We start from the raw sequence: 23,212 nt of genomic DNA, 5'->3' as shown, positions 1-23,212 counted from the left end.
CTCGGGAGGCTGAAGTAGGAGGATCATGAGTTCAAAGCCAGCCTCAGCAACTTAATGAGGCCCTAAGCAACTCTGTGAGACTCTGTCTCTAAATACAAAAAAGGGCTGGGGATGCAGCTCAGGGGTTGAGTGCCCCTGGGTTCAATCCCCAGTATGAAAAAAAAAAGATAAAAAGTTGGTACAGCCCCAGAGTCTGGCCCCAGAGCCACCAGAGAAACCTTATAGGGAGGCCTCCGAAGAATCCATGAATGTCCCCTAGAAGGGGCTCCAGCACAGCTCAATGGCAGAGGGCTTGCCTGGCAAGCACTGGACCCTGGGTTCAACCCCCAGAACCACACACAAAAGTGTCAGGGGAGAAGAAAAAGAAAAGAAAAGAAAGAATCCATGAAGAGAAGAAACCAGCCTTCGAGATCTGGAGGCCCAGAGGAGACGGGCGATCTTGTTGTGTTTGCTGAGAACTTTCTGGCTGCCTTTCTCCATCTCCCCCCACATGCCGACCACAGGCGGGGCTGGTAATGGCAGTCTGCCGGGGAAGAGAGGAAAGAGGTCAACTCCACGCCTCTCCAGCTGTCCTCCCGGCAGCCAGCTCTGGGTGAAGATCGAAGTGCTGGTGACCACCTCCACTGATCCTGATCGCTTCTCAGCACCAGCTGAAAGTGAACGTAGAACTTAGTGCCTGAGGATGAGCAGATGAGTCAGGGACCTGCCAGATACCAGCCAGGGACAAGGGGAAATTCTTCCATGAATACATATTAGAGGACAGTGGAAGGTAAACCAAGTTACAGTTCCAATTACATTCCGACAAGTCATTCTTGATTTAGACCTGGCTACCCGCACAAAGCCAGTCAGCAGATAGGACCGACAAAAGTTGATATCCGGGAGGCGCGGTGCATACCTACAATTCCAGCAACTCGGGAGGCTGAGGCAGGAGGATTGCATGTTTGAGGCCAGCCTCAGCAACTTAGCAAGACCTTAAGCAACTTAGTGAGACTCCGTTTCAAAATAAGATGGGGCTGGGAATGTGGCTTAGTGGTTAGGTACCCCTGCATTAAATCCCTGGTACAAAGAAAGAAAACTATTAACAGATGCTGAGGCCACACAAGGACTCACAAACCATGAAGGATTTGTTTGGTTTTTTGTTTTTGTGGTACTGGGGATTGAACCCAGGGGCACTGTACCACTGAGCTACATCCCCAGCTGCTTTTTTTATTTTGAGACAGGATTTCATTAAGTTGCCCAGGCTGACCTTGAACTTGTGGTCCTCCTGCTCAGCCTCCTGAGTTGCTGGGATACAGGTATGTGCCACCACACCTGGCTAGACCATAGAGCTTTCATGGTGATGGTTATAAGGATGAGAGAAAATTCACTGGCTCTTTTTGTATGCCTGTCTCTGTTCTCGGTCCTTAAACCTTAATTCGTTTGACCTTCACAGTCCATACCGCTGAGCCTAATGCTCTGCAGGAGAACGAAGCACAGCGAAATTAAGTCCTGGCTTCACCTGAGCCACAGCTCCCAAGGAACTCTAGAAGCAAGCTCCATGCCTGGTTCTGTCCCTCGACCTGGGGGTCACCCCACGCCTCCACGCTCCCAGGTGCCCTTGAATGCTCAGTCCTGCTCATGATACCCCCCCACCCACCCTGACTTCTCCCTCTCCCTAAATCCTGCTCACCCTTCAAAGCTATCTCTCCACGCAGCCTCCCGCTCCAGCGCTGTGGAAGGTAAACCACAGCTGACAGTTCTTAGCTGAGCAAATGTCCTTATTTACAGAGAGGGTCAGCAAAGTTGAGAGACTTATCCAAGGTCACACAGCAGAGTTTACCCCCCACCCCCAACCCGATCCGGGAGGAGAATCCAGTGTCTGAGCTTGGAAGATGGTGGCTGTGCAGCCCACGGGGAAGGGTCACAAAGCTGGACACGCTCGCTTCCAGAACTGACATTTATTGGGGGACAGAGCATGGCGGGAGGTGGAGGCATCTTCGCCCTGGGCTCAGGGCTCAGCAGGGAGGCCAAGGCCAGGGCTAGAGGACGGTGAGCCGGGTAGACGCAGGGACGCCACAGCGTCCCTTGTGGTCCTCAAACAGCTGCTCCAGAGCCTCGATGAAGAGCGTGTGGTAGTGGTCCACCTGTTTCTCCGTGGGGCTGGGGCACTGGGGCACGGGGATGGGCTGGCCCACTGCAGGGAGGGGGACCCCGGTGAGCAAGGGGCCTCCGCTGCCCACACAGCCCCTGCAGTCCTTCCCTGCACATGGCACTCACCCACGGTGGTGATGGGCACAGCAAAGGGCAGCAGCCCCCAGGAGCTGGCCGAGAAGAGGCCGCGGCCCCAGAAGATGCAGGGAGAAAAGCCCACGAGCCTCTTGAAGGTCACCTGGCACAGGTGCTGCCAGGAGCCCGCGGCAAAGGCCTTCAGTCTGAAGATGTCGTTCTCCCCAAAGGAATACACAGGGACCAGGGAGGCCCTGGGGAGGGTGGCAAGAGCGGGAAGGGGTCTCCCAAAGGCCTGGGTGTGACAGGCTCCATCCCCAGAGCGTGCTGCTGAGAGGTGGGGAGGCCTGGGTCGTGGGGGTGGCCTTGAAGGAGATAGTAGGACTCTAAGCTCTTCCTCTCCCTTTCTCTTTCTGGTGTCGGCACAAGGCAAGTGGTTTTGTTCCCCCACACATTTCTGCCACGATGCGCTACCGTGCCACTAGCCCACAGCAGTGGAGTCAACCCATCACGGACTGAAAACTCCAAAACTGTGAGCCCAGATATTCTTTTCTCTTCACAAGTTGATTATCTCAGTGATAATTTGTCATAGCAATGGAAAGCTGACTGTCCCGGGTGGTGTTCAAGCTCCTGGACAGCTCCCAGGTAAGCACCTTGAGGGTCTGCAAGGCCCTCGCCATGCTTCCTGATGCCACTTTCCAGGGCCTTCTGAAGCAAGCGACTGTGGCTGCAAAGAATGAGTTAGAAGAAAGGGCTCACGTTTCATGACACGTGACTGTGGGGTGGGCCTTCCCATAGGCATTCTCCCCTTTGGTCTTTATGTCTACGACCTGGAGCAATGTCCCTGTTCACAGGTAAAGAAAAAGCCCACGGTCTGACCTTTGAGACAGGGTCAGGGCTTCGGAGCCGCAGGGCCCCACCACTTGCACTATGACCCAGCCCGACTCGAGGGGGCAGCCGGGGGATCAGAACAGCACTGGGAGAGAGAAAGACGCTCAAGGGCTGAAGGAGCCTCCAGATGTGAGACACGACTCTTGGTCATGGGGACCTAGATGTCAGGGGCTGAGGAAGCACGGGGTCCCTCGGACGACCAGGGGCTCCCGCTGGTCACTCACCCATGCCTCAGGGCCAGGCGCACAAAGCCTTTGCGCTTCCTGAGTGTGACGCAGTGCTCCCCTGGGACTGCATGCAGGGCCTCCTGGGCACCCCCGATCAGGATGACCACCGCCTGCCCAGGCTGGGGCTGGGAGAGGATGAAGTCCAGGCTCTGGCGGCTCACGGGACACACTCCTGTGGACACGAGCGGCCAGAGCCATCACCACCTCCCGGTGACTCCCCAGCCCCTCACCCCACCCTCCAGTATGGGAAGGGTGACCCCACATTCCGTCCCTTCAAAACCCCACCTCCTGGGCTGGGGAGATAGCTCAGTGGGTAGAGTGCCTGCCTCGCAAGCACAAGGCCCTGGGTTCGATCCCTAGCACCGGAAAAAAAAAAAAAAACCCACCTCCCTGGGCCCTGCACCAGCTTGCCCAACTGGTGTCCATGGCGACCCTATGCCCATGTCCGGGCCAGGTCCCCGTTCTGCGTGGGGGTCCTGGTGACGGGGGAGTTCTGGGGCTGGAGGGGCACTCTGGCCCAGGCATGGGTGCCTCCTCCCCTTGAACCTCAGGCTCACCATTGAACATGATGTATTCTCGGAAGACTGGAAGGCGGAAGAGGCCAGCCAGTGCGGCTATCCGGGGTTGAAGCCCGGGAAAGAGCCGGGAGAAGTCGTTGCTGTCGGTGGAGAAATTACAGAAGATCCCCGTACCCATGATCCCATGTGGGTGGGAACCCAGCACATAGTTCCGGTCTGGGGGCAGCTCGGCTGTTTTCACTAGCTGTGGGGTATTGGGCAAGGTGAGGAGGCGGGACACCAGCCAAGAAGAGGTGTCCTTCCCCCAACGGGCTTCAGAGGTCAAGGTCCTAGGATGGGGTCAAGGACATGGGGGGCCCACCCTGCTAGCCCCCAGCCCCACTGCCTGAGCTTAGGCAGCAGGGCACAGGTTCCAGGATGGGAAGGGTGAAGAGGCAGGACAGGGTGTGGGGAGTGGGAGGAGACCCTCCTCTGGGTGGTGACCCATCACCTTGATTGGAAAATAATCTCTCTGGTGTTTCCAAACAGTCCAGTTCCTCATCCACAGGCAGCGCCTTCCACCTGCAGGGTGGAGATGGTGGTAGCAGGGTCCCTAGCAGCACCAGCTCACCTCTCACCACCTGGGCCCCTCTCCCCAGCTCACCTCGGTTGGGTGTGTCCCAGTCCAGGTAGAGCCACACCAAGTAGAGGACTGAGAAGGACCAGAGCGATGTGAAGAGGAGATAGAAGACAAGAAGGGTGAAGAACAGGCCTGGGAGAAGGTGACCAAGAAAACCAGATTGGCTTCTGCAATTCGGCCATTAAGTCCAGCCTCTCCCCTCCCCACCGCCCCACCCCCATTCCCAGCATTTCCACATCAAGCCATGGCCACCTCCTCTGGCCCTTTCCCTGTCCTTTGGCCCTCAGGCATCCAGACCAGCCACCTGGCCATCCTCCCTCAGGTCCCTTCTCCCCTGGCTTCCTGCGCCTGCCCCACCCTGTCCTCTCACCCATGAAGATGAAAGTCAGCACATACTGGTAGGCACCCAGGACTTCCAGCACCTGCTTCTGCAGGGTTTTCACCTGCAGCGGGGGCTGGGACGGAAGGACTGTGGAGATGCCCATCCTAGCAGAACTTCAGGACCCGGAGATGATGGAGGTATGGGCACTCTGGCTGGTGGCAAGTGTGTGGAGGAGTGGGGAGATGGATCTTTGGACCTGGAGCCTCAAAAGTCTCTAGGCTTCTTGGACTGATCTTTGAACTTCTTGGGTCAGTTGGTCTGGGCAGGCCACTGGGCGGGGCTGGGAGTCGGGGAAGTGGGTGTGCAGGGGAGGGCGGCACCCGGTGCCGGCGCCGAGTAGTTGAGGTAGGGAGTGGACAGGTAGGAGCCCGCCAGCCCCTCACTGGGTCCCAGGCGACGTTGGGGGTGGGGGCTGGGCCCCAACCAGGCTTTGATCTCCACCACAGCCGAGCCGAGGCCCTCGACCGGGTTATTTGAGGTCTCTGGAAGAGTCAGGGCTCCCCAGGAGTGCCGGGCGCGCCCCGAACTCACACACCAGGCACAAACACACAAACGCGGCGCTCTGTTCCCATCTTTAATTCCACTCCCCCACCTGCGGTCACCGAGGGGAAGGGGCAGGGCCGGGAGGGCGCGCCTAGGTGAGGACCAGGTGCCTGTCTGCAGGGACTCCGTAGCGCTCCTTGTGTTCCTCGAACAACTGCGTGAGCCGCTCCACGTAGAGCGCGTGCAGCGCGTCCACTTGCGCCCGGCTGGGCCGCGGGCTTCGCTGCACCGGAATCGCTGCGCCCACTGGGGGAGGAACACGATGAAGGGCCGGTCGCTAGGATGCTCGGGCCGCCCCCAGCCAGCCGGCCGCAGGGATCTGCCGGGACAGAGTTCAGGGCTGGGGTGGTTGCAAAAGGCTGGCCTGGAAGACGAGGCCGGACGTGCCAGACGCGTGGCGCGGAGCCGAGACACCAGGCCCTAGGCAGGGCGCGGCGGGGAGGGCGCGGGGAGCAGGCGTTGGGGCCCGGGAGCGCAGGGGCGGAGGCCGGGGCTCACCGACGGTGTGGATGGGCGAGCGGAAGGGCATCAGGAGGCCCAGGCGGCCGTGGAACAGCGGCAGGGCCACGCTCAGCAGTGACTGCAGCGCCTCCTGCGCCCTCCGCACGCAGGAGCCCGGGGGGTTTGGCAACTGCCGGAAGAGCTCATTCTCCCCAAAGGAGAAGACAGGCACCAGCGCGGCCCTGGGGGAGCAGGGGCGCCGCTGACTCCTGGCTGCCGGGCGCTCCTCCCCCGTGGGCAGCCCCGGGGACCCCTCTGGCCACTCGGGGCTCCTCACCCGTGTTCCAGGGCCACCTTAACGAATCCTTTCTGATTCCGGATCCGCAAGCTCAATGCTCCGGGCTTTGCCTCCAACGCCTCCAGGGGCCCTCCCACGGCCAGGACGGCCACCTGGCCGCCCCCAGAACAGGACAACAGATAGGAAACGCTGGCCTTGTCAGAGGAGACCAACCCTGGGGGGAGGGCAGAGGCTAGGGGACCTGAGGCCTGGGTTTTCAGAGGAAGGCCTGAGAAGGGGGAGCCCGGCCTAGGAGCCCCCTCAGGAGAGAGACTGGTAGGTGACAGCGGGGGTTGGGGGGTGGTGAGGGGGTGGGAGTCCGGGGCCTGGACTCCTCTTCCTTACCACTAGTCATAATGTAGTCCCGGAAGATAGGGATTTGGAACCAGCAAGGCAACATGAGCAGGTGTGGCCTGAGGCCCGGGAAGAGGCGGGAGAAACCAGTGGCCTCTGTACAGAAGTTGCCAAAGGCCCCCACAACCAGGACCCCGTGAGGGTGGAAGCCAAAGAGGTAGTTCCGGCAGGGATCCAACTCTGCGGTTTTAACTAGCTGGGAAGCAGAGGGCACCCCCATCCAGCCCGTGAGATTGGGCTTTGGGGAGGACTGTCCCAAGAGTCTGTTCTGAAGCCCCCTCCCCACCCAGTACGCCTTGCCCCGGGCCCTCACCGATATGGGGAAGTAGTCACGGAAATGTCTCCAGATCGCCCAGTTTCGAACCCAGGCAGAGCGCCGGCCTCCAACCCTGGGTGTGTTCCTGTCCCCATAGAGCCAGAGCAGGTAAAGGACCACGAGGATCCAGGCCCGGCTGAGGAGAGCAAGGAGCAAGGCCACCAGGCACACGGAGCCTGGAGAACAGGGAGGCAACTCAGAGTCCAGGTGTTCAAGCGGGGCTGCCCTAGGGCCCTTTCCTGGTTCCTTGGTATTCAGGCCCTTCCCTCCACCTGCTCCTAGACTCCTTTCAGGACCCAAGATCCATAGCCTTCCTCTGGGGAATGGGGAAGTAGAGCCCGGGCGCCAGGTTTGCCTGGATCCTCAGGCTCTGGGGACTCACCAAGTCCCAAGAAGGAGAAGACCCACTGCAGGACTGCGAAGGCTTGGAGACCCCCGCAAAGGAACCTGGGAGAGGCCTCCATACTGCAGCAGGGAGTGGGAGGAAGACAGTCTGCACCCGCTTAATGACCCCCCTTTTGGCCCAATCCACTGACCTTGACCCCTGCCCTGGTTCCGCCCCTGTTGCTGACCTGCCCACTGAGCCTCTGAGCCTGAATAAGGCGGATGATCACTCACTGAGCTCACGGGCTGTGGCCAATCAGACCACACCAAAATGACTAGGGGTGTGGCCAGGAGCCTGGAGAAGGGGCTTGAGCCCTGTGGTGGTCAGAGCCTCTGGCCTCTGCTAGGACAGGGCTCTCCGCACCAGGGAGAACAACTCAAAAATCCAGTTACCAGGCCCGATCCTGGGGGCTAGGACTGTGGGAAGGTCTATTCCTTAAGGAGCAGCTCAAGCCTCTGGGTGGGGGTCACCCCAGGAAGGAGAGCTTTGTGGTGAAGCCCTGGAGACCACCATATCACCATGACCTCCCTGGCACTGACCAGAGCCCTGGAAGGTGTGTGAGGGAATGTCACTCTTTTTTTTTTTTGGACAGGGCTCAGTCTGGCTTTGAACTTGCAATCCTCCTGCCTCAGCCTCCGGAGCCACTAGGATGAATGTCACTTCTTTAGGTATGGATGATCATCCCTCCCCCATGGGTGTCTCTGTGACATGTTCTGGTACCATGAAATACTTTCCCCTCACTGGGGCGGTTCTCTGAGTAAGGTCATCTCCTCCAGACTGTTAAGTGACAAGTGGACAGGACAGCTAGCCTGCCCATCATGTGACTCACACAGCACCTGCAGTTCAGGTGTCAATGAATGGGGAAGACAGGCACAGCCAGCTCCCAGTGTTCGGAACCCATCACAAAGGCTGGGTACACTCTGTCCCTGTCCCTGCCTCACTCTCCTGCAGGTTTCCCCATCCAGGGATCTTGCCAAGAAGTGTTTTCTCCTGTCCCCAAAGGACATGACAAAAGGGTGGTGGCAGCTGAGGTGAGAGGGATTTGAAAGTCTGGCTGGAGAGATGCTCAACCCGGGGCAAAGCGATCAGCCCCACTGACCAGGAGGGAAGGCTTCAGGAGGAGGCTGTCAGGGAGGCCGGGCAGGGGAGGGAGGAGGATTCCAGCTGCGGGTGGGGAGATGCCCCAGGCAGGAATGTCCCAGGGAAGGTTTAGTTTTAAAAGGCCTCCCAAAGGCAGCAGTTGAGAGATGAGTTCAGAGTTAGGTGTAGGGCTGGGAGGACTAAGTTGAAGGAGCATGAGCTGCTGTCACCAGGGTCCCCCAAAGGCTGGAAGCAGGACCTGCTCCCAGGAGGTCTCTCCCCTCCCCCAGCCCTCCTAGCCCCTATTCCGGGAAGCTCCCTGGGGAGGACTCTCGACCTTCAGAGGGATCTCCAGATCTTGCCCCAGTAAAAGCAGGTCGCAGGCAGGGCTCACCCCGCCCTTCCTCACCAGAGCACAGGCTTCCAGGGGACTCGCCTCCCCAGCATTGTCCCTGGAGGCTGGTCAGGGCCTGCCACCCTCCCGCTCAGGGCTCCCATCTGCAACTGACCTGGGGTCCTGCCTGTGCCCCAGCCTCTCAGGCACTCTCAGCTCAGGCGGCAAAGAGGATGGAGGAGGGGGCCCAGGAAGCTGTGTGCTCCTCCCAGGGCAACACCTGGCTTCTCCTCCTCCTGTCTGAGGTAAATCAGGGCCTCCCCTCGCCTCTGGGCGTCAGGAAGGGGGCCAGGGTCAACAGATAGAGGACAGATGACACGTGGACTCAAGAGTTACAAATCCTCCTTTACTGGGAGGGGCGGAGAAGCCTTAATAACTTATCACAGCGGACGACCCGGAGTCCTTTCCCAGGAGCCCCTGGGGGCTGCAGAGAGGGGCGGGGCTCCAGGAGCTTCCTGAGGGCCTTGGGTCAGGGTGAGGTGGCATATTCCGTCCCCAGCACACAGGACAAACACTCAGGAAGAGAGGAGATGGGCCAAGCCACCTCTCCAAGGATGGGGGGCCAGGCCCCCCAAGAAGGCACGAAGGCAGGAAAGGTTTGGCCGAGTGGTTGTCAGGGGTCAACAAAGGACACCATGATGTAGCGAGTGCCCCGCGTGGTGGGCAGCCCCTCGTGGTAGTGGGTGAGGCGGCCAGGGTGCAGGAGCCCCCAGCCCTTTCGTGGGGAGGAGACCACACAGTCGTAGCGCAGAAAGCGGCAACCGCCTCCCTGGGGAGAAGGGAACCGAAAAGGAGGGTGAGCGGCATGGGGTGGGGGGCAGGCAGGATGTGGGGAGAGGCCAGCAGAGGGCGGGTGTGGAGGGAGCCAGCCCCCAGAAGGCATCCAGGAGGCGACACTCACAAAACACCTGGCAAGTGCCGAAGGCCCAGCCAGGGGCCAGGAGGGTCCCAAGGTGAGGCTGGCTGGGTGCAGGGGCGGGCTCACCTCATAGTCCAGGCCCTTGTGGTTGAGGGCGACGTTGAGGGTGAAGGTGGACGAGTCGTGGTGTGGCCGCAGGGAGGGCTGCTCATCCGGCCGGTAGCGGACCACGAAGTTCATGACCGCCCGGGTCTGTGGGCACACCAGGGAGAGGCTGCAGGGAGGCTGGGGGCCAAGGGCTCCTCTGACCGGAGGGGCCAGGGAAGGGACCACAGCTGACCAGCGTCAGAGCCAGCCCTGGCTCCCCTCCTACAGCAGCTCCCAGCTGGGACCCGAGTCTCTGGAGGGGGCAGAGTGGCCCTGCATGGAGACCAGCCTGGGGCTGGGGGAGGCGTGGTGGCGGAGCCCCACCTTGGTGTAGTAGCCGGGGAACAGGCTCTCGGTCATGGGCCCCACGTACGTCCTCAGCAGCTGCAGCCACTGGTCCTCGTAGCCCAGCTGCTTCATGTGGATGTCCACAGTGGGGACGTTCTCATAGCCTCCAGCCAGCCTGGAATCCTGTGGGCGGTGGGCACTGAGCCTCTGGCAGGCCCTTGGGGGCAGCCCAGGCCCCCTTCCTTCCCTGGTCCCCAGCCCTGATGCTCACGCTCCCTGCACCTCGACAGTTTCCTCCTCTGTCTCTGAGCTTGACTCATGGGCACCTGAAGCCTCAGGAAGCTGTGGCCTCTCCTGGGAAGCCCCGGGTTCCTCCCACATCTGGGCCAAGGACCTGTGGGCTCGGCCTGGAACCTGCACAGCCTGGGCCAGCAGCCACTGAGCGCCCTGAGTGAATGTGCTATACCCCTGGGACCTCCCTGCAGTGGTCCCCTCTCCGCACCCACTCGCAACGCTGTGGTCTCTCCACAGACCCAGTGTCCGCCCCAGGAGCCCTGCCCCACCTCGTGCCGGCCGCCTGACCACTGGCCATAGCTCTCCATCTCCTCCACCAGCTCGTCACACATTTGCTCTGACAGCAGCGGGAACCAGTAGACATCCGGGCACGGCTGCAGAGGAGGGCTGGGCTGGGTGACTCTCGCAGGGGATGGGCAGTGAAGAGGCAAGGGGATGAGAGGGCTGGGGGAAGGGCCACCCAAGTTGGGGGACAGGCCAGGCCAAGAACCAGGTCCAGGGCTACAGCAAGACAGGTCTGCACAGAGGGAGGTGCAGGGCACAGTGGCGAGAGGCCAGAGCCTTAGTGCTACCATAGCTGTTTCCCACGGTGAATCTCCCACTTTTTCTTTCTCGGTACTGGGGATTATTTAACCCAGGGGTACTTTACCACCGAGTTACATCTCCCATCCATCCACCCATCCATCCCCATCCATCCCCATCCATCTATCCATCCATCCCCACCCACCCATCCATCCATCCCCACCCATCCATCCATCCATCCCCACCCATCCATCCATCCATCCAATCCCCATTCATCCACCCATCCATCCATTCCCACCCATCCATCCATCCATCCAATCCCCACCCATCCATCCATCCATCCCCACCCATCCATCCATCCATCCAGTCCCCATTCATCCACCCATCCATCCATTCCCACCCATCCATCCATCCATCCAATCCCCATTCATCCATCCATCCATCCATCCATCCATCCATCCATCCATCATTTCGAGACAGGGTCTCACTGAGTTGTTAGGGCCTCCCTGAGTTGCTGAGGCTGGCTTGAACTCACGATCCTCCTGAGTCACTGGGATGATAGGCCTGGCTGCGCCCAGCATTGCAGCCCTCTTGAAGGTATCATTTCACCCATAACACCAACGTGGAGGGTCCGTAACTTACAATGGAGGACTTTATGAGGGGCTTACTAGAATGCAGCCCCAGCATAAGTTGAGAAACGTCTACATATTCAAAGGACAAAAGGGGCGTCCCCTGTGATTAAGGCCTGAGCTGGGGCTACAGCCCCATCTGCTCAGCCTTTGCCTCCCTCTGGCCTGAGCAGAGCGCCCACAGGTGCCGGGAAACTCAGTTTGAGAATTGCCAGTCCTCGTGGAGGACCTGAGAGGCATGGCCTCCAGGCGGTCAGTCCCAAGCAGCTCACCTGTTCCACCATCCCCTCCCCGTCCAGGGCCCGGCTGTAGTTCTCATGAATGTACTGCTCCCTCCAGTCCTGTGGGGAGCATTGGGGGCAGCTAAGAGGAGCCTTCTTCCCTCCCGCCTGGGCCGCCCCTCCCCAGGCAGCGCGGGACCCTCCCCAGGCGCCCCTCACATGCTGGCGTCCTCCTGAGCAAAGGGAACCTGCATTCCTGAGTGAGGGGCCCCCACTCACGACTGGGTTGTCGAAGATCTGCCAGAGGTCAGGATGCAGGTGGTCTGTGTCGTACCGGGAGGTGGCCAGGAGCCGGCCAAACTCGTGCTGATTGCTGAGGTGGAGGAAGATGCCCTGGCACGGGGGTGGTGGGTGTGAGAAGGGCAGAGATGACACCAGGTGGCTGCCCCTGACATCCAGCGCTGAGCCCCAGGGTCCAGTGCCCAGGCCACTTGCTCACCTTATCTCGCAGGCTCTTGCAGAAGGCCATGTCTGGGTCAGTGTCACTGCCCGAAAACACCTCCCTCTGGGGCAGCTCCGTCCTCAGGGTGTCCCCACGGATCACATATGCCTGTGATATGTAGGGCACATTCCACACGCCCCTGCAGGCGGCAATGCGAGGGTCAGCTCGGCAGGAGACCCCCGATTCTGCCCAGTTCACCCCAGAGGCCCCGTTCCCAGGCGCCCCGGTCCCGGAGCCTGAAGGTCCCTCACGTCCCCTGTCAAGCACCACTGGTCACCACCACCTACCCCAGGGCCATGGCACATCTGCCTGTGGCCACAGTGGCCCCGAGTCTCCTCCCACCCAGCAAGACTCACACTCGCTTCCGCTGCACGAGCTCCACGTAGTCCTCGGAGCGGGCGTAGTACTCGTCGGGGCTCAGGGCACCCCAGAAGTTGGACCACAGCTTGCCGTGCCGGGACAGCATGGGTGCGATCACCTTCCTGTGGACAAGGCTGACGTGAGGGCCGGGCGGAGGCCTGGGGCCGGAGCCTGTGCGGGGAGGGTGGCCCACCTGTTCTGCTCGATGAGGAGGCGCAGGGTCTGCATGTTGGTGAGGACGGCATCGGCGTCCAGGCTGAAGTAGAACTCACACTCGGGGTCCTGCCGACACTCGTCCCTGGGGCGACAGACAACACGGATGAGCCGGACAGGGAACGGGCGGGGAGGGGACGAGGGGTGTGTGGGCCCTCCTTTACCCGCAAGAGGAGACGGGGTGGTCCCACCCCAGGGTCTGCGCTGTCTGTGGAGGGCCAGGGCGGGGAGGGTGTCCGCGGGGTCCGGGCCACTGAGGGTGGCGGCCAGCACCCTCCGCCTGGCACTCACTCACTCACATGGCCATGTCCCTGGCCTCGCCCGGGCTCAGGGCCTCTTCTGGCCCCACCAGCTTCACAGCTGAGAAGTGGTCCTGGAGCTGTGGCCAGGAGTCGGCCACGTGAGGCTCATGGTACACCTCCTGGGGGGTGGGGAGGTGGACTGAGCGAGGGCGGCGCCCGGGGGGCTGGGGAGGGGGTGCAGGCAGGGGCTGCGGGAGGGGCCTGGGCTGTCTCACGTTGTTGTGCAGAAAGAGGGCGATCCTGTCGGGGGGATAGTCCAGGAGCAGCAGCCGCTGCAGGAAGCGGGGCAGGAACGGGGTGGGCTGTTCCACAAACACGGCCAGCAGCACCCGGGGGGGAGGCTGGAGGACACGACAGCGGGCTCAGGGCGGCCCAGGCCCCCTCCACCCTTGCTGGCCACTGCCCTCCTGCCAGACTGGGTACCCAGGAGCTCTGCTGCCCGATGCGCTCTCCTGCCCCACCCTGGCACCCTCTCCTCACCTGCCCCCCCGGGAGTGTCCTCCGGTCCCGGTTGCAGAACCCACAGCCTCCCTGGGGAGTCCAGCCATTGGGGACATAGTTTCCCAGGTAGTTCAGCTGCAGCTGTGAGGACAGACAGGGAGTGGCTGAGGTGGAGGCATCCAGGGGTGGAGGTCAGGCCCGCAGGGAAAGGGCAGCAGGAAAAGGAAGAAGTTCTCCCAGCACCTCTGTCACTCGGGGACTTGGAGGGGGGCACCCAGGACTTGGGGCAGGCAAGGGCAGAGGCCACTGGGGGCACCTTAGTGGGACCGTTTCCATGGACCACAACAGGGAGCGTGTCGTAGGCCACGTTCCGGATGCGCACACGATTCCGATCGAACTTCAAAACCACCTCATCTGGGGGAAGGCCAGGTTTTAGACTCCCTTTCTCTGGGAGCTGCCAAGCCAGTTTCTTCTAGATGTGGGGGTCCTAATTTCTCCAGGGGATGAGGGTGCCTGGGCTGCAAGACCCCCAGTCAGTGGCTCTACTGGGACCTTGCGCTCCACAGTTCTGCCCAGCGACTGTCACCCAGGAGAGCTTCTCCGCTTGCCTCCTACATGACCTGGGGTCGGCCACTAGCCCTTGGGGGCAGTGTCCGCCTCTGGCCAAGGACAGCCAGGTACCTTCCCCTTGTGGGATCACAGAGGCAAAGCCCAGGCAGGTACCTGGGCACAAGCCGGGCTGCCCACTGCTGCCTCCGTTACTCTGACTGGCACGGTGCGGTTTACTCAGGTGTCTGATGAGGTCAACGCCCAGGTGAGCCAAAAACCAACCCAGTCCCACCAGGAGCCCCTCCCTTTCAGGACCCCCAGCAGCAGGGCCCCCCGTGGCCCCCCTGAGAGTGCCTTCCTCCTCACCTAAAGCCCCATTGAGGTTCTGGAAGATCCGGGACTTGTGGTCCAGATTAAGGCTGAGCCTCTCCTGGACGGATGAGCAGGGGAGGGTGAGGAAGGGGGCGGGATGGCATCATCCCCACCCTCTTCTCCTTACGTCTCAAGCCCCCTTCAGTCTTCTCTCCCATGCAGGGTGCGGGTTGAGGCCTCCCACCAGCACGGGCTGTGTGCCCCCCGCCATGCACCTACCCTCAGCCCGGGGTCCAGGTAGAGCCGCGTGTAGAAGAGCTGATCGTCGTCATCGTCCTTGTACTTCCACTGGCGGACAATCTGGTGGATGGTGGGGGCGAAGCCAATGAATCCTGGGGGGAGGCGGTGACTTCAGAACCCCAGGTTTCCAGGGCCGGGCCCGCTCTGCCCCAGCCCTCAGCACCTGGAACACTGTAGCCCCACCACTCGGCCCCTCTGCCTTGGGCACTCTGCCACTCACCACCGGAGTTGAGGAAGCGCTTGCCCGTGCCCACCTCAGGATACTGCTCTGCCAACCCCCACTCAGGCCAGCAGAAGCCTTCTGCAGAGAAGAGCAGGCGGCTGCCACTCTGGACAAACTTCTTCAGCAGCTCTGAGGGGCTGCCAGCCAGAATCACATCATAGCTGAGCAAGGAAGGCGGAGATGAACAGAAGGCCACTAGGAACCTCAGCATCCTTGCCCCTCCTCATGTTCTCCCTCTCCTTTCCCCCTATCCCAAGCCCCTTTACCTGTCTACAAACATGATGACCATGTCCTCCTGGTCTGCATATTTTTCCATTTCCTTCTTTAGCCACCTGACCTTCTGTCCTCCACCAACTGTTCGAGCCACATCACCCCCTCTCCAGTCCTCTCCCAGGGCCAGAGTCTGTGGGAAGACCCACATGCCAGGGAGGAGTCCAACAAACCAAGGAGTGAGGGCTGACCAGGCTCACTGTGGGGACCTGGACCCCCAGTTCTCAGCCCACTCCTCCTGTGGCAACCCTCACCCAGGGGCCCCTCCTCACCCGCACAGTATAGTTGAAGAACTCCGCAGACTGCAAGAAACGCCGGTATCCCTCTGTTTCGGCGGTGGCCACGGTGATCACCAGCAGCTTCTCTAAGATCAGCCAGGAATTGGTACTTGAGATTTCCCGGCTGGCCCCTGGTCCACGTGCTTGGCTCTCTGCAGGACCCCATCCCTTTCCCAAACTCCACTATGTCCTTTTCCTCTTCCTTCCAGTACCCTCTTAAATTCTTCCCGCCCACGAACATTTCGACCCCAGTGACAGCCACGTGGAAGTGACATCCAGAAATTCAGGGTCAGTTCACCTGGAGAGGCTGAAACCCCAGTTCAAGGTGGGGAATGGGCGGGGGCCACGTGACTCGGCCCCCAGGAGCGTGCAGGGCCAGGGAGGGACCCGACACCCCCTGGAGCCCCCGAACCTCCCTGACCAGGCCAGCAGACACGTCCGCCCGGCGTCCACTGGCTCCTCGGGTCCTCACCTGGGTTGACCGGCTTGCTGCCCCGGGGCCGGTCGGAGGCGGAGGCCGCAGGAGGCAACGGCTGCAGCAGCAGCAGCAGCAGCAGCAGGAGCCGGGGTCTCAGGCCGGTCCAGGCCATGGCGGGAAGCAGGCCGGGGCCGCACGCGGGCCCGCGCCGGACTGGGCTGCGCGTCCGGATCCCAACTCGGGAGAAGGTTCTGGGAATGGGGAACCCGGTCTGCGGAGCCTCCCGCTGGGAGGAGGAGCGGCGCTGGGGCTCCGCCCTGGAAAAAAGACGTAACCCGAGGCTGCAGAAAACTCCAGATGCAGGCGCCGAGACAAGGCGAGGATTGTCCCGGGCGCGGGGCGCGGGGCGCGGGGCGCGGGGCGCGGGGCGGGGAGGGGCGCGGGGCGCGGGGCGGGGAGGGGCCGAGGCTGCGGTCTGCGCCCGCCCCACACCGAGGAAGCCGAAACCGCCGAGGGGAAGTGATCCGGTGCGGAGGGTCCGGCGGGACGCGGGGGCGGGTCCTGGCCATAGGCCTGTCCGGGGCCGCCAGGCGGAAGGCGGGGGCAGCGAGGCGGAGGGGCGGCACGGAGGGAGAAGGTCGAGGGGCCCGCGGCGGGACTGCGGCGCGGGGGAGCCGGAGGCTGATTTGGGACAGGTCTGCAGGGACCCCTCAGTCTGCCCACTGGAGCTAGGCCGCTTTCTTCCGCAGTCCAGCCCGCTCCATCTACCGCCGCGGGCAAATACTCCAGAACATGTCCTTGGGATGATGGCACCTTCAGAGGGACCCAAGGACAATAACATTTCTCGAAAGACCCCCATTTCGGGTCTCTCACCAAACTCACAACTACACTGAGAGCGGAAGTAGCTTTGCCCCTATAAAACATGGCGGAAAGCTTGCTTGTCTCCAAGGGAACATCACGTAATGATTCCAAGTAGTGAGGGCCGATTCTGCGCACGCGCACAAGCGAGCGCCGCCGGAAAGGGCGGTTTTCTACCGCGGCTGTGGATTTGGTGCGCGTGCGCAGTAGGCTCTTCCGGCAACTGTGTTGCGCAAATGGTGGAGAAGAAAACTTCAGGTATGTGAGCCCCCGGCGGTTAGCCCCCTTAGCCTCTCAAGTCAGAACCCGGCCTAGGACTCACCCTGTTATTCGTCTCAAATCCCTTCACTGACCCTAAGGTCTTAGCTTTGGGGCAGCCCCTAAACCGTTCATTCACGTTTTATTGATACCTGACCCAAGCCGAGCGCTAGGGATGGAGAAGAGAATGAGCCCTGTTATGCAAGAACTGGCTTTGTGGCGGTACAGACCCCCAGACCTACCTTGCACTTCAGAGTGCCTTGCATTTCAGAGTGATACGTGCCTTGGCAGAGCGGGGCACAGCGCCTGGGCGCAGGCACCCACCCCAGCTACTAGAAGGGGAGACATAAACGCTTGAATTGAGTCTTGAAAGTCGGGTTAAAGTTTCGCACCGTGGAGGTGCGGGGCACTCCAGGAGCACAGGCAGGAAAGGAAGTAAAAGCAAGTCACTTAGGAATCCCGTTCATAATTTGGAGCTTGCAGGCCAACAGTAACGGTCTAGAGGAATGGGAAAAGGTGAAGTTTTGAAAGGTATTATATACGCTGCCGAGAAGTTTGAACTCCACGGAGAAGCAGTGGAGAGCCATCAAAAGATTTTAAGACAGGGGCGTGACCAAGCAGGTTTATCCTTTAGAAAGGCAATTCTGGCTGATTCAGCGGGGCGAATGGATTGCAAGCGCTAGAACAGTACTATCCAGGAGAATCTTATGTGGTGATGAGAGTGTTCATGATCTGTACTGTTGAGTGTGGGGCCTTGGACCAGACTCTGTGGTGGCATGCCTGTAATCCCAGAGATTCCAGTGACTGAGGCAGGAGGATCGCAAGTTCGAGGCCAGTTTCAGCGATTTAGTAAGGCCCTAAGCAATTTAATGTGACCTTGTCTCAAAATAAAAAGAGCAGGAGATGTACTCAGTGGCAAAGTGTCTGTGAGGTTCAATCCATGGTACCCAAAAAAAAAAAAAAGTAGGACTTTCATCACGTGTGGTTACTGGACACATGACTTGTGGCTAGTACAACCAAGGCACTGAATTTAAATTTTATGAACTTTTAATTACATTAAATATAAGTAACCACATGTGATCAGTGGTTAGCTTATTGTTTAAAGCAAGTCTAGAGACTGGAAGGTCACTGAAGGAGATACTGAGTCGTCTTGAGGAAAAGAAATCAGGGTCAGAACACTGCTAACTTGACTTGCACTCGCCACTGGCTTTCCCTGTTTTTCCAATAAAATTCTCAAGTCTAAATTCCTTTAAATACTTAAACGTGGAACTCTTGAGGATCTGGCCTGTCTTCAGCTCAACCTCTACCCCACTTGCTATACTCCCCATTCATGCTGAACTTGCCTCAGTTCGTTTAAGGCACCCCAGTCTCCCACCCAGGCCTTTCCCATGCTGGCATCAAGGCCTAAACCACCTTTCTTGGTCCCTCCCACCAGGCTACTCATGACTTGGGCCTCAAGCTAGACTTACCTTCCAGGAAATCGTCCCTGACCACCCCAAGGCCCCAGTGGGTGTGTCTGTCTTGTGCTCTGTGGCCCTTATTCCTTTCCCAACCAGACACGTGCTTGCTTATTTACTCCTTTGTGCTCCCACAAGACTGTATGTCCTTGCTCGGGCACTGCCCAGCACTCAGGAGGGACGCAGCATTGTGCAGTGATCAAGACCCAGCGTGTTAAGCCAGGCGTGGTGACGCACACCTGTTCTCAGCTACTCTGGAAGCTGAGGCAGGAGGATCACAAATTTCAGGTCAACCTGGGCAATTTGCTGAGACCCTATATCTAAAAACAAAAGAGGGTAGGAGGGTGTGGCTCAGTGTAAAGCACCCCTGGGTTCAGTCCTCAGTACCACCAAAACCAAAATAAAACAAACAAAATGCATGTTTTGATGCTGGTTGGTTCTGGGATTGGGTTCTGACCTGGCCATTTACTAGTTGTGCAAACTTTGAAAACATTTTTTAACTTTTGAACAATAAACAATAAATTGACATGAGCTTATACCTATGTCAAAGGGTTGTTGTGAGGATTAAATAATTTAGTTTATGCTAAGAGTTTAGTAAGTCACCCTTCAGTATCTGTGGGGGATTGGTTGCAGGACACCCCCTCTGGATACCCAAATCCATAGATGCTCAAGTCTCACATGTAAAATTGTGTAGTATACTCACATAACCTATGTGTCTCCTCTCGTATACTTTAAATCAATACAATGTGAATGCTATTGAAATAGTTGTTGTCCTGTATTGTTTAGGGAACAGGTCTGTACACGTTCAGTGCAGGTGCATTTTAAAAAAATATTGTCTGGGGGTCAAATGAATCCATGGATGTCAGACCTGCGGATAGGGAAGACTAACCTCAGACTATGTGCCCAGCAAGTGGTGGCTACGGGCACTGCTACCAGTATTATCATGGTTTTAACACACACTCAGTAAGTACTTGTCTAAGAAACAAAGATATATTTTGTAGAATTAACAACCTGGTGAGTAGCTGATGTGCTAATGGAGAAAGAGAGGGAACATAATTTGCTAGGGTTCAGGTCTGGATGTCTGCAGGTGCTTCCATTCACTCAGGCTGCAGGGAGAAACAGACTTGAATGGGAAAATATTCAGCATTGTGGGGCAGCAATCAGTGGGTCTGCCGTGATGTCCTGGAGCCAGTTCTGGAGCTCAGGAGAGGATTCTGGGCCAAGATAATCATGCTTGGAGTTGTTCGTGTGTGAGTGGTGGAGCCTGTGTTTGGGCTAGTCATGGTGGGAAGAGGGTGTAGACTGAGAGAGCAGGGGTGGGCAGAAAAGGCTCAGGGACAGGGAGGGCAGCCAAGAGGGAAGCTGAGAAGCCAGAGAGGGAGAAGGAAGGCTGAACACACCAAGAAAACAGTGACTCTGACCCTCAGGAAGCGGACAGCACAGTCACAGGGCATAGAAATTCAAGATGAAGAACTAGTCTAGAAATGCACTCTGGATTTGGCCCTAGGCGGTCATCAGTGGCCTGCATGGAATGGTCAGGTGGGAATCAGGTTGCTGGGGGCTGAGGAGCAGGTGGGAGGTGAGGAAGTCAGACACCACTCTCGAAGGAGTGGTTAGGACATGGCAGACATGTTGGCAGCGAGTTTTTCTCCTGAGGAGAAGGTTGAGCTGAGGAGGGTTAGAAGGCACTGAAGTTGGGGATGGACGCCAGCTGCAGGGAAGCCTGGGGAGGCAGACACCGCAGGAATGGAGAGGGCGGCCTGAAAGGGGACGTGTCTGTGCCTTGTTTCTTCAGAGGTAGCCGTGAGGCTGACCCGGGGCATGTCCCAGTGCAGCTGGGGGACCCTGGTGCGTGGTGCCTCCGCGTGGGCACCGTTGTGTGGCTTCTGTACCAGTGAGGGGTCTCACTGACTGGAAGCAGGAAATGCTAGGGAAGTGCTCGCTAGCACACGAGGAACGGAACTGGTCTTGGCCAGCTGGAAGGAAGCAGTGCCAGAGGACTGACGCCAGGAGATGGGGCACACAGCGTGGCGACTGGGATGAGACCAGAGGACATGGCTCCCCACCTGCTGCTCACACTCAAGACACCCAGCTCCCTCTTCTCTGACCCCATGACTCTTCTCGCCCTGCCCCATCCAGTTCGCTCCCAGGACCCTGGACAGCGGCGGGTGCTGGACCGGGCTGCCCGGCAGCGCCGGATCAACAGGCAGCTTGAGGCCTTGGAGAATGACAACTTCCAGGATGACCCCCACGCAGGCCTCCCCCAGCTCGGCAAGAGGCTGCCTCAGTTTGACGACGATGCAGACACCGGTGAGGCAGAGTGAGAGAAAGGGAGGGCAGGGCTGAGGAAGGGGAAGAGCAGACCAGGTCAGGCCTGTGGAAGGACACTGGCCCTGGAGTGCCCTCTGGACCTTCCAGCGATTGGCTCCTCGGCCCTAGCCGCCGTCCTCCCTTTCCGTGTCTCAGTTTTCTCGAGTACATAGGATGAAGATGGAGTAGAGGAGCTGATGTGGGCCTTAGATTTGGGGTGCATGGAGCTAACGGGGGCCTGGATTGGTGGAGGGGGATAAAGGGCAAAGGCTGGTATCGGGGGCAGACCCAGGCCCCAGGCGAGGGTGCGGCCAGGACTGCAGCCCTGTGGCGAGCTGGAGAAAGCTGCTGTCTTTCTCTGCAGTTGTCAAGCTACTCATCTCTTGTGACTCCTAGGAAAGAAAAAAAAGAAAACTCGAGGGGATCATTTTAAACTTCGCTTCCGAAAAAACTTCCAGGCCTTGCTGGAGGAGCAGGTGAGAGATGCACTTTCGGGGGGGACCTGTGGGAAGGGGGAGCCCGTGGAGATCCTGCCTGGTAGGTGTTGGCTGCGTGGGGGAGTCACGGAGCCTGCTCCCCTGTCTCTGCAGAACCTGAGTGTGGCGGAGGGCCCCAACTACCTGACAGCCTGCGCAGGGCCCCCGTCCCGGCCCCAGCGCCCCTTCTGTGCTGTGTGCGGCTTCCCTTCCCCGTACACCTGCGTCAGCTGCGGAGCGCGGTACTGCACTGTGCGCTGCCTGGGCACCCACCAGGAGACCAGGTGAGCCTGCGGCCTCCCCGTCCACGCCTGCTGCCTCCTCTGTGGCCGCCTAGACCTCTTCCTCCTCCTGACCTTCCTGTTCATCTGCAGGTGTCTGAAGTGGACCGTGTGAGCCTGGGGTCTTCAGAGAGGAAGGCCTCCATGCGTCACTGAAGGACGCCTCCTGGACAGAGGGCGCTGTGCTCTGTCTTCCCAGTAGGGACAACCAGTCTTGCCCCTGGGGCCGTCCAGTGGCCGAGCCCAGCCTGCAGAGTGCTGTGGTAATAAAAGCCCTAGTGCCAGGAGCCAGCCTGCTTGGTCGTGGGGTGTTTGGGGGTGAGGGTCATAGGCCACCTGTTGCTCCTACTCACTGCTCTCTCTTCCTCTGACCTTTCACTTACCCCTGCCCTTCTGTGTCCCTGACCATGAGAAATTTTGTCCCACTCTCCTGCCACTCTTGTCTTGTCTCTGCCTTTCTTACCTGGTGCTTTATGCCTTTTCTTCCATATTGATTGTTTTTGCTTTTCATTTCACTGGTTCCTCCTAGTATTTTTGAAATGCAGCTAGGTTCCAGGGCTGGGTAACCAGGAAGTGGGTGAGGGCTGGAGCGTGGATGCAGAGTGCTACTGTGCAGGAGCCAGTGCTGTCTTATCATCTGGCACTTGGCCAAATGGGAGTGGCCAGGTGAGCCTTTATCCCTGCTGCCACCAGTCTGAGGGAGCAGTTGTCTTTAGAAGCCCCTGTTGTGAGGGTTGGTGTTGTGTGAAATTATCAGCCTGGAAGACGCTCTTGGCCTTGTGGCCCTGCATGCGTGGGTCTAGACCTTCTCAGCCTCACCTTGTCTGAGGATCGCAAGCCCTAATCCCTTAAGCTCCTTGGAGTTGAACTGTTAAGCCACGCAAGGCAGGGGCTTTGGGAGTATTTGTTGAGCAAATGACCTTAATGAGATGTTAATGAGATGGCAGCCAGGACAATGCCAGGCACCTTTTTAGGCTCTTCACTGCTTTTGGGACAGTGTTTTCTGGGGACCTGCTTTCCCTTTCTCTGAAAACTTGTGGTGGGCCAAGTGGTATTTAGTGACAGTGTCACAGGAGCTGGTGTCCATGACAGGGTTTAGAGAGTTCTGGTGTGATTTTTTAAAAATGATATTAGATTCTTTATCCTTGAATCAAAAGGTGGGGTGTTCCTCTGGAATCAAGGCAGGCTTATGACTGCTCCAACTGTGACACCTATAGACCTGCCCTGTGGCTAGGATGCTTGATTTTGGGTCCCTGAGGCATTCAGTAGGAAATCCAGCTACCCTGAAGCAGAAGCCACCATGCTGTGAGGAAGTCCAGGCGGCACAGAGAGGCCTGTGCAGGACCAGGGGAACCAGGCCTTCAAGTCCCCCAGCCCAGCTTCAGTCACAGGGGTGGGATGCCTCCAGGTGATTCTGCCCTGCGTCAAGTCACCTTCAGCCTTCCATCTCCCTCACTGTGACCTCACAACACAGAGAGAGACGCCATCTCGCTGTGCCTGTCTAGACCCGAGCTAGAGTCTGTGTGTGTAATAAAATAGTGGAATTATGCTGTTGAGTCTCAAGATGGTTTGTTAGCAGCAGTAACGGGACACCAGGAGTCTCAGTGTGTGGCAGCAACTCCTGCCTGGGCCTGTTGTCTCTTCCAGGAAAAGAAACTTGGTCTGAAGCCTTTTATTCATCTTTCCTCTTCACCAGGAAGTACACAGACTGGAAAAGGGGCGTAGAAAAGCCCTTCTTGACTAGAAGGTGCA

The 23,212-nt window shown here is 59.0% G+C and overlaps 4 protein-coding genes and 1 long non-coding RNA gene across 8 annotated transcripts; 2 read left to right on the top strand and 3 right to left on the bottom strand.

Annotated features, from left to right (window-relative positions):
* Positions 1-1,931: 1,931 nt before the first annotated feature.
* Mogat3 (monoacylglycerol O-acyltransferase 3) lies at positions 1,932-4,970 on the bottom strand. Its single transcript, XM_047533138.1, has 7 exons — positions 4,831-4,970; positions 4,485-4,592; positions 4,332-4,402; positions 3,881-4,085; positions 3,321-3,495; positions 2,257-2,459; positions 1,932-2,173 (listed from the first exon to the last, which is right to left on the bottom strand). The coding sequence occupies exons 1-7, from the start codon at positions 4,943-4,945 to the stop codon at positions 2,019-2,021; spliced, it is 1,032 nt and encodes a 343-aa protein (XP_047389094.1). The 5' UTR covers positions 4,946-4,970; the 3' UTR covers positions 1,932-2,018.
* A 205-nt stretch (positions 4,971-5,175) lies between these two features.
* LOC124970082 (uncharacterized) lies at positions 5,176-10,999 on the top strand. The gene is made up of 3 exons (XR_007106074.1): positions 5,176-6,439; positions 7,811-7,886; positions 10,518-10,999. It is a non-coding gene; the product is annotated as an uncharacterized LOC124970082 (long non-coding RNA).
* Positions 5,220-7,375, bottom strand: LOC124970079 (2-acylglycerol O-acyltransferase 2-B-like). 2 transcript variants are annotated; one of them, XM_047533136.1, is made up of 6 exons: positions 7,216-7,375; positions 6,831-7,009; positions 6,509-6,713; positions 6,164-6,338; positions 5,884-6,068; positions 5,220-5,704 (listed from the first exon to the last, which is right to left on the bottom strand). In XM_047533136.1, exons 1-6 carry the CDS (start codon positions 7,295-7,297, stop codon positions 5,370-5,372), a joined length of 1,161 nt encoding a protein of 386 aa, XP_047389092.1. In that variant the 5' UTR covers positions 7,298-7,375; the 3' UTR covers positions 5,220-5,369. The 2 variants fall into 2 exon arrangements, with proteins under 2 accessions (XP_047389092.1, XP_047389093.1); XM_047533137.1 differs by having other exon boundaries at positions 5,404-5,631; positions 7,216-7,374.
* Positions 9,024-16,382, bottom strand: Plod3 (procollagen-lysine,2-oxoglutarate 5-dioxygenase 3). The gene is made up of 20 exons (XM_047533135.1): positions 16,275-16,382; positions 15,875-16,243; positions 15,397-15,488; positions 15,121-15,257; positions 14,852-15,015; positions 14,611-14,723; positions 14,386-14,449; positions 13,787-13,884; positions 13,510-13,611; positions 13,245-13,370; positions 13,027-13,148; positions 12,708-12,812; positions 12,511-12,636; positions 12,152-12,293; positions 11,932-12,045; positions 11,704-11,772; positions 10,550-10,654; positions 10,023-10,169; positions 9,678-9,803; positions 9,024-9,461 (listed from the first exon to the last, which is right to left on the bottom strand). The coding sequence occupies exons 2-20, from the start codon at positions 15,990-15,992 to the stop codon at positions 9,306-9,308; spliced, it is 2,226 nt and encodes a 741-aa protein (XP_047389091.1). The 5' UTR covers positions 15,993-16,243; positions 16,275-16,382; the 3' UTR covers positions 9,024-9,305.
* Positions 16,062-23,034, top strand: Znhit1 (zinc finger HIT-type containing 1). Of its 3 annotated transcripts, XR_007106073.1 has the most exons (6): positions 16,419-16,936; positions 20,533-20,703; positions 21,100-21,179; positions 21,294-21,463; positions 21,554-21,723; positions 22,618-23,034. XR_007106073.1 is itself a non-coding variant. In XM_047533140.1 (5 exons), exons 1-5 carry the CDS (start codon positions 16,178-16,180, stop codon positions 21,573-21,575), a joined length of 462 nt encoding a protein of 153 aa, XP_047389096.1. In that variant the 5' UTR covers positions 16,062-16,177; the 3' UTR covers positions 21,576-21,747. The 3 variants fall into 3 exon arrangements, 2 of the variants coding, with proteins under 2 accessions (XP_047389096.1, XP_047389095.1); XM_047533140.1 differs by lacking the exons at positions 16,419-16,936; positions 22,618-23,034 and adding an exon at positions 16,062-16,196 and having other exon boundaries at positions 21,554-21,747; XM_047533139.1 differs by lacking the exon at positions 22,618-23,034 and having other exon boundaries at positions 21,554-21,747.
* Positions 23,035-23,212: the final 178 nt, after the last annotated feature.

Source organism: Sciurus carolinensis, chromosome 18, assembly GCF_902686445.1.
Source record: "Sciurus carolinensis chromosome 18, mSciCar1.2, whole genome shotgun sequence".
Taxonomy (NCBI): domain Eukaryota; kingdom Metazoa; phylum Chordata; class Mammalia; order Rodentia; family Sciuridae; genus Sciurus; species Sciurus carolinensis.
The sequence above is the reverse complement of the archived record's forward strand: the minus strand, read 5'-3'. Positions and strand labels throughout refer to the sequence as shown.

Bases quoted from the DNA above. Each gene is read 5' to 3' on its own strand.
- Mogat3 (XM_047533138.1), bottom strand. From the start codon at position 4,945: ATGGGCATCTCCACAGTCCTTCCGTCCCAGCCCCCGCTGCAGGTGAAA. The intron at 4,403-4,484 runs GTGAGCTGGGGA...TCCACCCTGCAG, and splicing joins CTGGGACACACCCAACCGAG to GTGGAAGGCGCTGCCTGTGG. The intron at 2,174-2,256 runs GTGAGTGCCATG...CCCTCCCTGCAG, and splicing joins TGTGCCCATCACCACCGTGG to TGGGCCAGCCCATCCCCGTG.
- LOC124970079 (XM_047533136.1), bottom strand. From the start codon at position 7,297: ATGGAGGCCTCTCCCAGGTTCCTTTGCGGGGGTCTCCAAGCCTTCGCA. The intron at 6,339-6,508 runs GTAAGGAAGAGG...CCCTCCCCCCAG, and splicing joins GGACTACATTATGACTAGTG to GGTTGGTCTCCTCTGACAAG. The intron at 5,705-5,883 runs GTGAGCCCCGGC...CTGTCCCGGCAG, and splicing joins CTCGCCCATCCACACCGTCG to ATCCCTGCGGCCGGCTGGCT.
- Plod3 (XM_047533135.1), bottom strand. From the start codon at position 15,992: ATGGCCTGGACCGGCCTGAGACCCCGGCTCCTGCTGCTGCTGCTGCTG. The intron at 12,637-12,707 runs GTGGGCCACCCT...CCTTGTCCACAG, and splicing joins CTCCTCATCGAGCAGAACAG to GAAGGTGATCGCACCCATGC. The intron at 11,773-11,931 runs GTGAGTGGGGGC...TGCTCCCCACAG, and splicing joins AGATCTTCGACAACCCAGTC to GACTGGAGGGAGCAGTACAT.
- Znhit1 (XM_047533139.1), top strand. From the start codon at position 16,783: ATGATTCCAAGTAGTGAGGGCCGATTCTGCGCACGCGCACAAGCGAGC. The intron at 20,704-21,099 runs GTGAGGCAGAGT...TGTGACTCCTAG, and splicing joins TGACGACGATGCAGACACCG to GAAAGAAAAAAAAGAAAACT. The intron at 21,464-21,553 runs GTGAGCCTGCGG...GTTCATCTGCAG, and splicing joins GGCACCCACCAGGAGACCAG to GTGTCTGAAGTGGACCGTGT.